The 16,532-nt window shown below is 35.1% G+C and overlaps 1 protein-coding gene across 1 annotated transcript; it reads right to left on the bottom strand.

Moving 5' to 3' along the window:
• Positions 1 to 1,001: 1,001 nt before the first annotated feature.
• Positions 1,002 to 16,305, bottom strand: DTHD1 (death domain containing 1). Its single transcript, XM_032109204.1, is given in 13 exon segments — positions 1,002 to 1,301; positions 1,921 to 1,977; positions 5,246 to 5,490; positions 6,690 to 6,979; positions 7,562 to 7,726; positions 8,599 to 8,661; positions 8,663 to 8,735; positions 8,738 to 8,840; positions 9,631 to 9,810; positions 10,500 to 10,827; positions 11,318 to 11,706; positions 11,708 to 12,129; positions 16,032 to 16,305. Coding segments are annotated over 13 exon segments (2,889 nt in total).
• Positions 16,306 to 16,532: the final 227 nt, after the last annotated feature.

Here is a 16,532-nt window from a genome sequence, read left to right as displayed (position 1 = left end):
TCAGAATTGTTTTTCTCTGACTTTTGCCAGCTACTTTTTGCCTTTAACAGAAATCAGTTTAGTGTTTATATAAATTTTTGGTGTGTTGTATGAGGTGGGTTGCAATTTAAAAAGTAAGTAACAGAAGATGGTAAAATAAATATTATTTCAGTAGAAACACAGTTATAGGACACCAACCTATCTCTTGGTCTGATTTAAAAATTAGGTTAGTCCTACTTAGCATTTTGGAAAGAAATGAGTTTTAGGGATTGAAAACACAAATAAGGAATGGCACAAATACTTCTGGTTTACTATCTGTACCTTCAATACAAGAATTCAGTATAACTAACAAAATGTCAAAGCCATATATTTAAAAATTTTTATGAAGAAATTGTTCTTTTTCCAAATGTGATGGTAACCTAAAAGACTCCATTACAAAGACAGTTTAAACTGAGGCAACAAGTTTCATAAATTCAGCAAATAGATTACATATTCACGTGGTAACACTGAAATCTTCTATGACATTCACAAGGATGAAAACTATTCACAGGGAATATAAAAGCAGAATTGATTACTAACAAATCTGAAAGTAAGAAGAAGTTACCTCTGTCTGTACATTGGGCTTTAATCTGAAGAATTTGGTAGATATTAATACTGGACATAGAGTAATCCATATATTATAGAACAATTAATATGATTTTGATATAATGAATAATTTATAATGTTTAAGAGATGTAGAAACATTGTGTTGACTGAGTATGGCATGCGAAAACAGCTAAAGTCCTCAGAAATCTATGCAGATCAGTCTATAATTATTCATACTATGTTTTCAACATAAGAAATGTTCACTTTTATCAAACAAGGACATTGCTATTATACTTTGCTTTAGTAGAGGTTGCAAAGTAACAAATAAATAGCCTTATCCTAACTGATATCCCTGTCACTTGTTCACCCAGAAGTGTCATAGAAATATTCATACCCTTCAACAAGTGAAATTGGGATGTGAGTGGCCAGAGATTCTATCAAGTGAACACCTTATTTTGCCACTTTAAATGAAGTTCTTCTGAAAGATCACTTCTGCCACTCTTCTGCAAATAGCGAGACAGGATATAGACAGATAATAGCCGTTTATCAGCTGACCTTGGAAGGGTCTTTTTCCACCAGCAAAGCAGCTCATAGAACTGGTGTGTTAAATTATCAGGGCACTTCAGCCTAACAAGCTGAAGTATGCTCCGTCAAACAGGTAAACATAAAGCAAACAATGATGTATTATCTTCTGCAAGCTCTTCTGCAAGCCAAAGCAGCAAATTGTCCCGTAGGGCCTCTGAAGGGCAAAAATTAGTGAAATAAGAATAAATCTTCCTTTTTTTTGAAAAGCTCTTTAAAGCTGGAGGCTCAGTGGGTAAACTCTCCAACTAAATAGGGTTTGTTTTTTACTTTGGTGGAAACATCATCCCATCTCATTTCCAATGCCATTTTTGGTAACTGCACTGCGATATGAAATGAATTTAGTCAAGAGCAGATTCAGCAAAGACCTATAATTTTTGGAACTGAATGGAGAAAGTTAGCAATAAAATAAATGGGTTTCAATATTTACAGTAACTGATTCATCAGTTATACTGGAGCTTTCCAGTACAAACTGAATTTCCTTACACAGAAAATTGTATGCTGTTCAAGCATCCCATCATAACAGTATCTTACAAGAGCTTTTGCATTTCCTGCTAAACAGATCTTTGTTTCTTTGACTATCTCTTAACACATTAACTATTTCCTCCTGGAATATGGCTTTTGAAAGTGTCATTACAGCTGAAACAAATCTTGGCATTTAAAAAAAATAGCAAGTACAGCTCTTATTTATGTTTTGTTAAAAAAAATATATATATAGATATATAAACTTATTTATGTTTTATATTTATGTTATTTTATTGGTTGTTTTCTTACCTGATGATCAGAAAAAATTATTTTTGTGATTCGTGGATGGTTGATCAATTTTTCATGCTATTTAAGAAAATGTGTTGAGGAAAGAGAAATTACTAAATGAGTAAAAGGTGAGGCATATGATTTGGGAGTGGATTGCAGTAAATTCATTGGGGATTTAAATCTTAGCATTTAACATTTGTTCTACTTACATGGAAGATTTTTGTCATTATTGAAAACCAATTAACATCATCAGCAGGTATAAAACAGTGTATAGCTATTAAAATAAAGAAATTAATAATATTTGCATCCATCAAATATGCTTATTATCTCTTCTAAAAAGTTCATCCTTCATGCAATTTTACGTTTGATTAATAGCATTTTGCCATAACTGATGTATGGAAACTGGGGGTATAGAAAATCTGTATAGAACCTTTGTAGATGCTAAAGATTCTAATTTTGAATACTGCATTAACTTTGCCTTTCTTTCAAAGAAAAGAACAATTTTTAGGTATGCAGTAGCTGTTGTTACGTCAGGTAAACATACTATATTTGTAGCTATAGTTATTAATTTTACATAGCTCAACTTTTAATAAAACATCATGAAAAATCACCAAAATTCAAATGACAAGTTCCATTAGAAAGTACAAAGTTCTTCCTCTTTCTTCCTCTAAACATTGGAGAGAGAGAAAAAATACTTTGTCCTGTTTTTCCTATAGCTGAGAAAGGTGAAAGTCTTCTGGGCTTTAGTGTTGTTTCCTACTACGTACAGATCAAGAAACTACTTACATAAGCATTGAGCACAAAAAGAGATTCGTTTGTATGAAGTGAAATTCAGATTTATTTTTGTATAAAAATGAAATTACCCTTTTTTAGTACCCATGTTATTTTTGTCACACACATTCAGTTGTATTACCTGGCTGTTTATGCACAGCTCTCCTGAGGAGATTTGCCTGAAGTTTATTCTCTGATCTTCTGCTTTTCGTTTGTGAATTACGAGCATGAAACTCTGACTGGAAAAAATTATTCTCCTTTTCTTTCTGATATACTGAGCATTATGAAGCTGACCTTAATCACTTCTATAATACAGATTTTAAATATTGCTCAATATTTGGAGTGTCTCAGATGTACTGAGCTGCACAGTCATAAGGTCAATACATTCATAAACATTACCTATTGTGAATTAAACAACTTTTCATCAGGTCTGTATGCAGTCATCCTGGGAGGTGATTTCAGTGTGCACAGGATGCACACACTACGCACTACATGGCAGTGCAAAACCATCCTGTCCTCTACTGCTCTTGAGATCTTGGGGATTGGACTAGGTGACCCTTCCTACCCAAATTATTTTATGATTCTATGATTGGAATCTGCCTCGTTTTGCATGCTTCAACAGAAGTTCTGTCATTGGGTGTACCCCAGTGTGAAGATAGAACGACATGGATAAAAACGTCTCAGAATAAAGGGAATATAAAGCTCTTCCAGAAGGGGGCATTGCTTTTCTTCTAAGCTTTCTTTGGCTTTGTTTAATTATGCATTTATATTTAAATTTATTTTAATTCATTAATGAGAATTTAGCACGTCAAAGGTCTGTATTAGATCTTCAAAGTTATTGTAGATGAACTCAATTACCCATGCATTGACTTTAATCTGAACCATTTATGCTACTTAATGTTAAAATAGTAGTAAAAATTATAAGAATTGAAAATTAGTATTGTCTAGAAATAGTGTAATAATATACAATGCATTAGATCTAAAACATTAAATTGCCTTTAAAGATAAAGTGTCTGTGGTGAAGTGCTAAATTCACCCACGGTTCAGCTGCACTGGCATGTGGTTCTGCTATTCTGATTGTCAGCTTAAGTAAAATACTCTCAGCAGTCAAAGCAGTTTTCTAGTCTGGAAGGCCCTGCAATTAGCCAAGTAGCTGCCTTTCTGAAGCAGGGGATAACATGCTATTCTGCTGTTAGACAATCATTAGACATAAAACTTCAGCAGAATAGTAATTTCATAATGTCTGTATGTATTACGGCAATCTATTTTTGCAAAGCATTCCCAGACAGTAACACTGATGTGCTCTGTCAAATGGACCTTTCAGACATGACCAGACTCTAGTCATCAGGACACATAGAAACAGGAGAAATTAATCAAACAGGACACATAGAAAAGGAGAAATTAATCTTTTAACTCCTTAGCCCAGTGTCACATAAATACAAAATCTTTGAAATCAATAGATATGCACACACAGACCTAACATCAGAACCTAATGCACTATATCTGATTTGTGTCAAAAATAATAGATTAGAGCAACAAGTGTTTTCTGTTGCTGAAGAAATGAAAGCACCATAAACAGGAATATTAGTGAAAATCAGATTACTTCTGTAAAAAACATACGTTTAAAGCAAAAACTCATGTGAATGTTTGCATACAAAGTAAAAACCCATTATTTTGACCACTGTCAGCAATATATTTGTAAGTGGCTAATGCAGTCACATACGTATAAAAAATGGCTTATGATCGTACAGTTACTGCCTTCTCTACAAAAGAAATTCAGGTGGACATTTTACAGAAATGAGTGAAAATATAGGAGTCAGAATGGTTGCCTTAAAAAGATTCCATCTGTCTTTGTCACAACCAAAATCAGGGATTCCAGATGCTTTTAACTATCATCTGGATAAAAATCATTTTGTTGAGAAAAGTGTGAAATCAATTAAATTCAAAAAGAGAGATATCCTACTGTTTGTCACCAGAAATTTAGACCAAGTGTTTCTGTACATATTTTGATATTAAAATGTATGCAACTTGTATGCAACTAGTTTAGTGCAGTATAGGGTGCTGGTATGTAGGCTCTTTGAAAAGTTTACAATGAGATTTCATTGCAGGAATATTAAAGACTGATTTATGTAGCATTAGTTTTCACCAGAGGTGAAAATAATTGCTCACATGGCTGTACTGCAGAGGGTAATCAGGAATAATAGAATAATCAGGTGATAGGTGGAAGACAGGTTACACAAACCCTTTAATGATCCAGTAATTTGCAATTCTGTGCTTCCAAGACACTGAAACAAGAATGATGTAACTGAAACTTCAGTAATAATTTCACAGTGCCATATCAGCTGGGGAGAGTAGATGGGTGAAAATTTTCTGCTAGAAATTTTTCTATGCTTATACTTAGATACGGTTCCCTCCCTACAGCTAAGAGAAATTCTGAGAATATTTGTACAATTGATGATGGATCAGAACTCCATCAGTGACTCCTGTGTGTATCTGTAAATCAAAAATCATACCAAGATCCTTTTAATGGTAAGGGAAAAAGGGAAATGTCTCTAATATCAAGTGAGAAACCCACCTTTGGTAATGTTAATGCTAATTTGCACAGTGGAGACTGGTGTTGATATTCACCATTTGGTAAGTTTTGCTCCCATTTCTTTGTTATCATCTCTCTGGTAATTTTATAAAACAGTGCTGTTCCTTTGTAATGAGGTGAACTGTAGTTACCAAATTCATCCACTTCTTTAATTTGGAGCTCCAGCCTGGGTTTTATTTGTGAATGAAAAATCAGTCTGTAGACTTTCCCAAAGTCTTCTCCATTTTCTGCAGTTCATACAATAAAATTAAAAAAAACTTTTTTTTTCACCCTGTATTCAGATGCATGGCATCTAAAATAATTCAAGTAAAGGTAATCACATAAAGGTAATCACATAATCACATTCCTTGGTTGCTCTTTATCATTATTATTACTTTACTGAACATTTGAGTTCAGCCTGCTTCAGTAGTAGACATATTTTCATAGCCAGCTGTCTTAGCCCTTTAATAGTTGGTTAAAGAGTAAGTGGAGAAGGCAGTGCTACAAGTTGAAAAGCAAGGAACACAAAAGGAGGTATGTACATAACACAGAGAAGAATAAAAATAAAAGGGTGTTGTGAATGGAATTAGAAGTATATGCCTTCTGGTTATTTAGGATGGATGTCTGTCTGTAACAACAAAATGAATGGCAGCAGAGGGGTAGATGCATTTCTAGGATTTCTAAATCCATTTATTTGACACGTGTATAGACTATCCTTTGCATATATGAGCAGGCATTTCTTGGGGGCTGGAGACTTCTCTTTTTGAAGAATGTTCCTTTCTTTAGGGTTAATGCAGTTTTCAATGGGAGAGTTTGTGTACAAAATGTTCAGAGGGCCAAATACATATTTATATGTTCAATCTAAGACAGGAGAGCCTATATGCAATTTTGGTGAAAACCTTTCTGAGAGTTCTTATCTCTTTTCCCTTTAAGCAAGCCTCTGAATGGTGGCAGCCACTGCATGGAATTTTCTCTGCCGCTAATGCAAATGGCAAAACACTCTCTCTCATCACCTCGATTCACAGTGCAGCTCATAACAGGCAACATTTTGCCTTGGATTTCTTGCTCACTCTGAGTGAATTTACACAGATAAAACAGTGACAGAAACCTGTCCTTTGGAAATAATTCATAAAATACCATGTATTTCTGAGGGACCAGGTTTCACAGAATGGCAGGGGTTTAGGAGATCTCTAAAGATCATCTTGTCCAGCTCTCCTGCTCAAAGCAGGGTCACCCAGAGCACATTGCTCAGGAATTCGTTTGGGTACTACATTTTCTTTTCAGTTGAAGCAGTTTCCCATTAAGTTCCATGTTTCTTTTTTTGACAAGCAATAAAACACTGAAATAACCAAATGTAACCTCAGACTAACAGTGTTCCCATACAGCATTTTTTAGTAGCTGAGATAATTGATAATGTTCATACAGATGCATGAATTAAATGCCTTACCTGAAGCAGAAATATTTCCTCTGAATCTAAAATGAATCTGCTCTCCTTCTCTTAATGGGAACTGCTGTATAGGTTCTGGGGAACCAAAACAACCCTCCTCCTGGAGATTTTGAATTTCATTGGTCAATTCTTTGGATGCAGACAGCAAAACTACTGTTTAGTATGGGTTTTCTCTTTTCTGATACAGTATCACATTAGTCATCGTGCTATGAAGAGCTTTTTCCAGAGCCTGAGCAAAGAGGAGAAGATATGTGTTTTCCAAAAGGAATGAAAGGTGAATGACCACAAAGCTGTATTAAGAAAAAAAACTAAAAAAAAAAGGAAGAAAATTAAATTAAATAGCTTTATCTTATGTAATTTTATCAACTGCTAATAATTTATTCTTAAAAATAATATGGGGCTCAGTCTCCAAGAAGCTTTTGCTACCTTCTTTTTATCCTTGTTTCCAACAGAAGAAAAAGTGGAAATTTGCTTGCTTTTTTTGTGTAGAGTATGTTGACTGTGTATGTCTGATTTCAAATATATATGAATTTTACATGAAAGCAAGAGAATATTTCCTAATAAGAATTTTTTAAAAAAGTATGATTTTGTAGTTAGAGAACTAAATCACATTTTCCAATTAAGAGTGATATCTGCATTTCCTGTTTAGAGTTTTCTATGTTCTACACTGTGCACATTACATAAATGAAAATGTTGGGTTTTTTCTTTTTATGAGCAACAAATATAAATGATCCTATACTTTAAAGTGGAAGAAAAAACAAGTTCATGGTTAAAAAGGTATGATTTCTTAGCACTACAAATTTCCACTGATTTGTAAACGCGTAAGTAAATATTTCCATAAATAAAATTTTGTTAAATTATTCATACATCACCTTTCTGAATGCTCATTTAGTTCAAATGATACAAGCCCATTCTGTGCATTCTGGACAATAACATCATAAAACACCTTCCACCCCTCTTCTTTGTTTCCATGACCTAATAATTTCAAAATATCACTGAGATTCTCCCCACTTCTTCTCACAGAAGTGCTCACAGCCCTGGAAAGCTAAGTAATTATAAAAAAAATAACATAAAAAATAGTTCTTCCAAAAGAGTAAGCTTGTATTTGTAGCTGTTTTCCCCTCTGCTTTCCTTGATGACTTTTTCTGGTTTACCCACCTTGCTTAAAATCTGTATCCGGAACTATACTCCAGAGTATGTGAATGATATAATTATGAAGAGATTTTTTTTTTTTCCAGTTCTCCAGAAACAGCTGAAACTTAGAGATTATCTTGGTTTTCTTTGGGACTCCCAATGTTTTAATGTTTTTTTAAGACATGCCAAAAAGTCTGTGTTTTAGAAGTTTTGTACTGCGTACTTTGGAAAAATCTGGACCTTTATCTAGTGCGTAAAACTGACCTACTAGTTACCGTAAAACTGACCTACTAGTTACCATAAAACTGACCTACTATAAACCATTGTGCCGTGCGTTTCGATTCTGGTAACCATTGGAATGTGTAGAAGTAGAGATCAGAAAATTCAAAGGTCAGACTCAAATGAACTTAGTGTGTTATGAACACAGCAGCTTTAAGACATGTCTGTTCTTCATGTTCTGTGTCTAACTTTGTTGAAAATGCCTGAGTATTTCTTGCTGAAAAAACCTCACACTGTCTTCATTCTGACTTCTGCTAGAAATGTAGTGGTCAGCATATTTAAAGAATATACATCAAATACTGTATTAATTTTTCTGGTGAAACTAGTGCATGGAATTTTTAGGGTTTGCTCTAGTGTTTCTTACAGTGCTCCTAAGTATTGCAGTCTATATTAAGGAACAAACACATTTTTAATCCAAGAAATTATTAACCAACAACTGTTAAAATAATTGATTTTGATGTTTTAAGAAATGGTGAATTTGAGGTGAGGTTCATACCAAGGATGGTAAGCTGCAGCAACCCTCTTTACTGTAACACTAATGGCTCTTGCATGTTCTGTCATTTCCTTGCCTTTTTTTTTCTGGGTTTGGAGGACAGAGTAGAGTAATAGTGACTGAGCTGTTAAAAGGTTGGGTGAAGGATGCTGGACATGAACCAGTGCACTCGTAGATATCACTGAGTGGTACATATCATGCCTTGCTTTCAATGCTGAAACCATCGATCGCTCAATTGGCTGAATCTAAATGCAGAAAGAAATTGTACAATCAACTAGCAAAAAACCCCCAACCTTCCATTACATGCCTGATTTTTTTAGAAATTGGTTATCTTTTGGAGTTCGATAGGCTATCACAGAAGAATCAGACTCCTCTCTTTAACCCAAGAACAACCTTATCCAAGTACGAGCACTTTATAGAAAGCACAGAAAAATGCTTGAAAGTTATCAAAACCTGGAACTTTTATTGACTAAAATATTTTGAAACTCATGACCTTCCTCAGATTTTGAAAAATCTATGAGATTTTTGTAATCTGGATTTTTCCAATCTGGATTTTTCCATAATTTTAGTTTCTCCCTACTTCCAAATTAACATTTTTATGGAAAAGGGAGAAATGTATTATAACTGAAGCAAAATTTGAGATTATGCTCAGCCTTAGACTAAAACATGATAAAACCTTCTGTTGCACTTGCTGGCACCAAGGATGAAGGTCATGTGAGAAAAATGGTTCCATTAACTCGACAACTGGGCCAAAAAATAAAAGTTTGAGATGACACATCTTTATTGAAAACTACTGTATTTTCTGAACTATATTGAACAAAGGTAGATAGATCTTCTTTTTAGCTAAAGATATCCCTGACATGTGGTTTTAACAAAGCTGACAGGAAATTTGCGTGTACAGGATGTGAAACTGCCACCCCTTTTCGTAGACTTCTGATACTGGAAGAGATTGCACTTTAACATCATTGGCATACTCACTTCAGAACTGATCAGATAACAGGCTTATGGAACAAGTATCACATATTTCAAGCTTACCTTTAACTGCATAGGTGCTGGAGAACTGAATGCTTCTGGATGGTAACAGAAAGAGATTCGAGAATCCACACTCAGCTTTTGTAAGAGTCCTACCTTTGGAACAGTAAATGTTTCCTTCTTTAAGCATGACAACACAGAAAAAACACCCAGATGATGAATTTTTACTTCTACAAAGCCCTCCTGGATAAAGAGAATGTGGGGTTAGAGTGTTGGAAGGAAAAGAAGTTGTGTTTCACAGTGGATAAGCATTTTGAGAAGGCAACATTCTTTATGGAGCAAAGTATAAAATGAAAATAAATTGAATATTATTGCCACCTGCATGCCCAAGTACTTGGTGATCTCTAGTCATTATGTGATGTCATTAATATTCCAGTGTATGATTGGGGTGAAATGAAATAAACTTGTAGACTGGGTGATGAATTGAATTGATGAGTTGTAGACTGGATGTTGTTGACCAATGCAACAACAAAAGAAGAGAACCATCCTGTGTTCCTTTGATATGGAGTTTGTACTTATACACATGGAATTGTGTTACTTTGTTGTGATCTAAAGGTAATTCCCCCTAAGTTTTACTTTTATCGAATAATGCAATGCATTGCACTTATTTACAAAAATCATGAAACATTACTCAACCATTAATATTGTGGGATCAAGCACATACTTAACATTGTAAGTGAAAAAAAGAATGTTATTAAATACTAGTTTTCAAATAGAATTCATTTTTGAGAAAGTAGGAAGAAAAGTTCTGTTTTACCACACATAATGGGCAATATGATTTAATATTGACAACTTTACTTGAAAAACTCCAGAGAGACTTAACTGGGAACCTGAAATAATGCTTTTACAATGTTTTGATGAGAGTTATCCACCTTATGGTTTCCTTGGTATCTTTGCAAAGAAATAGGAGTTAAGTAGTTTGACTGAAAGTTCACATCAGTCACCTTCACCATAATCTCCCGATAATTTCCTCTGAAGCATGATGTAAATGGGATTGCAATGTTGATAGAGAAAAGCAGTTTTTCATAATCATAGCATTCAATACTGATGACATTGCTGACCAGCTCCTCAGAATCATCCACTGCCAAGGAACTAGTGCCATTGAGTATATTACACTTCAGATTCTCCAGAAAAATTACAGGGGCTTTAATAGCACAAGCTGTTTCCTGTTTATTTTTACCACTCTCTTTGACTAGAAATCTATAAAAAAACCCAAAAAACTTTGTCTTTTGAGTGGGATAGTGTCTTGTATTTTTAATTAAATACTTCAATGTAATGATGTGCTACAAAGAAGCATAAAAACATAATTCAGAAAAACATGTTTATGAATAAATGAGAAAATAATGAATTTTTTTACCTGTTTCAGAACAGCTTACAAATTACTGTAAAACTGATGAATTGTAGTCCTTTCTTACTAATTTCCAACAATTTGAGGATTATTAAGTTTATTGGCTGTGACTCAGTCCCTCTCCGGCATAAAAAAAATTATGCAAATAGAAACTTAGAGTTTACTTTAGACTAGAGGGAAAGATCTTCACTGCGCATGTTTAAACTGTAAACTGCTGTTATTTGCATGACCAGAAGCTGTTCAGTTCAGTTCAGATATTGCATTTCTGCACACACATGTTATAAGTTAATAAGCAATAATTAGGTACATCTATCCCTAAAAAAAGGAAGAATATGTGCTTACTCTTTGTTTGTCCAGTACCTAGATTTTTTTACTACTTCTGAATCACTCACAGAAGGATTCACAGAGGTAAGATCATAGGTTTGTACTGAAGATGTGAAGGTACTTAGGTAATTACTAAAAATCTCATCATTTGATTCCATTTTACTGCCTTCCATTTTCTCTGTCAGTCTGTGCTCTTAACTTTCTAACCCTTTTAAAGAGTCCCTGACTTCTTCCTTTTTATCCTGTTCAAAACTATCTGTCATGGTTCTGTCATAAATGTCTTCCAATGTCCCAGACAGAATGTCTTCCTCATTCCTTGTAAGAGCATCCTGAAAAGCCAGTTCTGGAGGCTTTTCAGTAACAGAGCTACCTCCATGAAGTTTATCCTTTCCATTGTACTCTTTTTTTCTCTGTAAAAGAGATGATTGGTAGTCGGTGTTCACCATCTTCCTTTTCCGTTGGAGATTCTTTACTAGTGTCCTGTTCTTGAGCAGATTTGTTTTCAGCTTATGATGCAACTTTTCCTACAGTTTTAATTTCACTCGTGTGGGTTTGATTAACATTTTCACTTTCCATCTTGTTCACGGAAGGAGTTCTTTGGAATTGCTGACTGGGACTGGGAGATGCTTCCACAGAGTCTGTTGCTTCTCCTTCCTAACAATGCACATCAGTTTCTTTAGAAGCATTTTGACCAGTCTGGTTCTGAGAATCACCATCTTGTCTGCAGCTTGCAGCATAAAATTTATTTTCTGACTCTTGAAGGTGTGAGATTGTATTTATGAAATAATCGTTCACTTTCAGCAGATAATCTATAATTCCATTGTACTCTGAGGCAAAAAATAAATAACCAATTAAATTTTGCTATAAAAGCTAGATGAAAATGTGAAAACTTTATATGAGTACTTATTGAATTCCACATGATCCCATAGTGCCATTCAATACATGAATCACACTGTATTTCCTGGCTTTTCAGCTGGAGTCAATTTCTTAAGGACTGAATATAGACAAGTACATGTCTGTACTTGTCTAAGAACAACTGCGTATTTGTCAAAGATTTACTCTGGCAACTGTAATGAACACCTTTCTAATGATCAGACACTAGCTAAATTCTTAATGACAATCAATCCAAATCATGGCATTGATAAATAACAGTCAAATCAATTTGGGAAGATCTTTAAAACTCAAACTTGTATTTCCTAAAACTGAATCCTGCAAGATTCTAATGTGTGGGTCTCTAGCAAAGCTAATATACACGGACCTAATTTTATACTCAACCTTAACAACTCTGAGTTTTTGCTATGAAGAATAGATGATAACATAAAATCACCAGCCTGCATATAATACTGAAGCTCAGCAGTTTCCAATACCCAGTTATAGGGATGGTGAATGTTGCCCTTGCATATAACTAAAATCACTTTGCGAAGGAAAAATGCACAAAAAGCACGCAATCACTGTGCACCATTCATGTAAGATTTTAACTTACATATTTTATGATCCCTCATTTTCCTTATCTTAAAACTTTTTTTAGAAATTATTCCAGATATTCTCTGCAAGGATTTCAAATGTATTATTTAGAGCTCTTCCCTCATGTTATGCTGTCAACCTCTATAATTGGAGTGGTATCTTCATTAGTTAGATATATTGCAAACCTCAGAAAATTTTCAGCTTATTTCTGTTTGCTGCATGAGATCCTGGAGAACTTTGTTTTGCAGGTTAAATCTCATGAAAGTCAACACAAATAAGAAAAGAGCACAACAAAGTATGGTGTGGTGTCTACTTACAGTGTGCAGAGACACACAAGGGAAGGAAAACAGAAAGGGCTGATACAAGTCTTACAGGAAGCCTTTGACTTACATTCACTTTTTTAAAAATGTCATATGAGGTAAATCAATACTTCAAGGTTTTCCATTTGGAAAATAATTTTATTAAGAATGTCATCACATATCAATGAGTGACATTATGTGATCTAGATAGAACTCACATCTCTATTTGCACCTGATTAATTTAAATCTACAAAGAGTACAGTTCAGAATAGCTTTTTGCTTATTTAACTAGGTCTAAAAGTTATTCCTTTCTAATATTTCCTCAGTTCCCAAGTGACTTATTATATTTTGACTATATTTGGGAAAAAAAATAAAAAAGAAGCAAATACATTTTTAAAATATTGTTTACACTGGTAGTTTAAAGGAAAATACTATTTTACTCTTTTTCCAGAGACACTTTTACAGTAGTGAAGAAATTCTAAATAGTTTAAAAGGACTGAGAAATAAAACAAAATGATTGGAAATAACAGAGCTTTTTTTGCAGAAGAGGTTGTAAAAGACCACTTCCCAGTTTCACTGTTAGGCAAAGTTCAAGCTTAGACAAAACTGCCAACATTTACATATCCTCCCTGAATTTTGCATTTTCTAAACCAAATAAAAAAACCCTCAAACAAATTGTACAGCTCTTTAAACCTTCCTAAAATCAAATTTGAAGATAACAGGGTAATTCAAAACAATGGCATTTTCCTATGCTGTAAATGTGACTTTTCTAATATGGGCAAGAAAAGATATGGCCTTTTAACAGTATACCATCTGATTGTGTCACAGGGAAAGACACTTTTTGCATTCAGTTACAAGGTTAACCTCAAAATAAATCTTCTTTTGTGTTTTTCCCTCCCCCATCACTTTTCTAACACTTTGCTTTCTATGCTTTTTCTGATGTTTGATAACACGGCTTTAGAACACAGAGGTAGTTTATATGCAACTGTCTCCAAACATCTTTGCTGACTGTTTTAAGGGAATCTGTCAGGTGAGGAATAGCAGCTTTTTGGAAGGAGAATGATTCTTGGAAACCTGATAAAAAGAGAATTAAAAAAAAATCACATAAACTATGAGGTCAACAGGACAGCTAGCTTGTCTGGAGCCTAGGAGGAGACTTTTTAAACAAAAATGTTTTATTATTACAGATTTTATAAACCTGTAGGCCAAAGACTCAGAAACAGAAGCATAGATAAACATTTCTGTCTGTAATCTCTTTCCTTCTATCTTTTTGCATTATAGAATCATCATAGAAGGATAGAATGGTTTGGATTGGAACGAGATGATCTTTAAGGTTCTTTCCAACCTTCCTTCCTGTCATGGGCAGAGACATCAGCTAGACCAGGCTGCTCAAAGCCTCATCCAACCTGGCCTTGAACACTTTGAGGAATGGAACATCCACAAGTTCTCTGCCTTTTTCTCCCTCTTCCTGTGTGTTATTACTCTCTGAGTAAAGAATTTCTTCCTAATCTAATATTTAATCTAAATCTCTCCTCTTTTAGTTTAAAACTGTTCCCTCCCGGACTACCACTATAGGTGATAGTGTCTGTGTAAAAAAAATCACTCTCCCTCTTTTTAAAAGACCTTTTTAGGAATTAGAAGGCTGCAGCAAGGTATCCCCAGAGCCTTGTCTTCTTCAGCATGAACAACCCCATCTCTCTCAACCTCTCTTAAAAGGAGAGATGCTCTGATCCCTCTGATCTTCTTCATGGCCTTCCTCCAGACCTGTTCCAACAGGTCCATGTCCTTGTGCTGGGGACTCCAGACCTTTATGTAACACTCCAGGTGAGGTCTCACAAGGGGGGAGTAGACAGGGAGAATCACCTCCCTTGGCTGTTGGATACTCTTCTTTTGAGGTTTAATGCTGATAGACCTCAGACAGAAATGTTAGTTTTTTCTTCTTTGATAAATGTTAAGATGTTGATGTCCACCTACTGCAGGACTGAACTTAGCACAGAGCAAAGCTCCTGTGAAGATATTTAAGAAAGTACAAGAACACCAAAGAAAAGTGAGGACTGAGGAAAAACGTGTGAGAACCAGCCCTTCAAACAACAAAGTCAGAGAAGATGGAAGAGGAGGTACTGCAGACATGGGGCAGAGCTTCCTTTGCAGTCCATGGGAGACCAGACTGGAGCAGATATCCTGCAGCCTGGGGAGGACCCTATGCCAAGGAAAGTAGATATTCCCTGAAGGAACTGCAGTCTGTTTAGTATCCAATTTTTCCTGACAGGAACTGCAGACCATGGGAAGGACCCACAGCAAAGCAAGGAAAGAGTAAGCAGGAAGGAGTGTAGAGGGAACTATTATGGACTGACTGCCCATTTGCCATTGCCCTGCCCTCCTCAAGAAGGGGGGAGGTAAAGGAATTAGGAATGAAGGAGTGAAGTTGAGCGTGGGAAAAAGAAAGGTTGGAGGAAAGATCTTGCTTCAATTTTTTACCTTTGCTTCTCACTATCCAAATCTATTTAAATTGACAATAAATCAAATTAATTTTTTTCCCTAAGTTGAGTCTATTTTGCCGATGATGGTAATTTTAAGTGATTTTCTCTATATCAACCCAGGATTTTTTCTATCTTTCCTTTTCCTGTTGAAGAGGGAGTAAGTTACTGGTAGGCATCTGGTGTCCAGTCAAGACAACCCCACTAAAGTATAGTGTACATAAAACTTTGAACAATTCTGTTTAGTTAGTTTTACTTTTATACATTTTTTGGTCACATGATGAGAATTATGAGTCTCATATTGAATCTCATGGAATGGACTCAAAACCAGTGTGATACAACTGTGGCAACATGAATTAATTTGGTCTAACGAATTACCAACTGAAATACTAACAAATGAAAATTAGGGCCGCCCAGCCTCATCAGACAGAAGAATTCAGTCTAATATACCCAGTCTGTCTGCTTACAGCTAAGTCCTTCCATACTTGTCTGGACTTCAAGTCAATTCCTTGTGTTTATCATGGACAGCACTCAGCAAGTGGCAGGTTTCTTGAATAATTTCTGTAACATTCTCCAGCTGCTGGCTGAGAGATCTGCTCAGCTCTTTTGCTAAAGAGCTCAGTCTAAGCACATACTCCTCCATACCTTCTTTATCCAGGTCACTTTTCAAAAGCACGTCTCTTGCTAGCAAGTTCAGGTAACAGATTTTTCCTATCGCTTGTCCTGATTTCCCTGCAGGTGTAATCTTACTTTTAGCCATATCCATTTAATGTTCAGAATATGCTACTACATTTTTTTTTTCTGCTCAAACACTTCCACAAGTTGTTGTCCTTGGTTCAGGCTACTGCACTGTTTAGAATTTCCAGACTAAACAGAAATTTTAAGAGTACTGTATTTCACAAACCAAGCTGTAGCTGAGAAACTCTGAATTGATGTTGGCTATTAAAAAGTTACTAGGTGACAGGAAGAAGTGGCTGTTCTGTAACTATAGGC

The sequence above is a fragment of the Corvus moneduloides genome, chromosome 5 (assembly GCF_009650955.1).
Source record: "Corvus moneduloides isolate bCorMon1 chromosome 5, bCorMon1.pri, whole genome shotgun sequence".
Lineage (NCBI taxonomy): Eukaryota > Metazoa > Chordata > Aves > Passeriformes > Corvidae > Corvus > Corvus moneduloides.
This window is presented reverse-complemented; position numbering and strand designations above follow the sequence as displayed.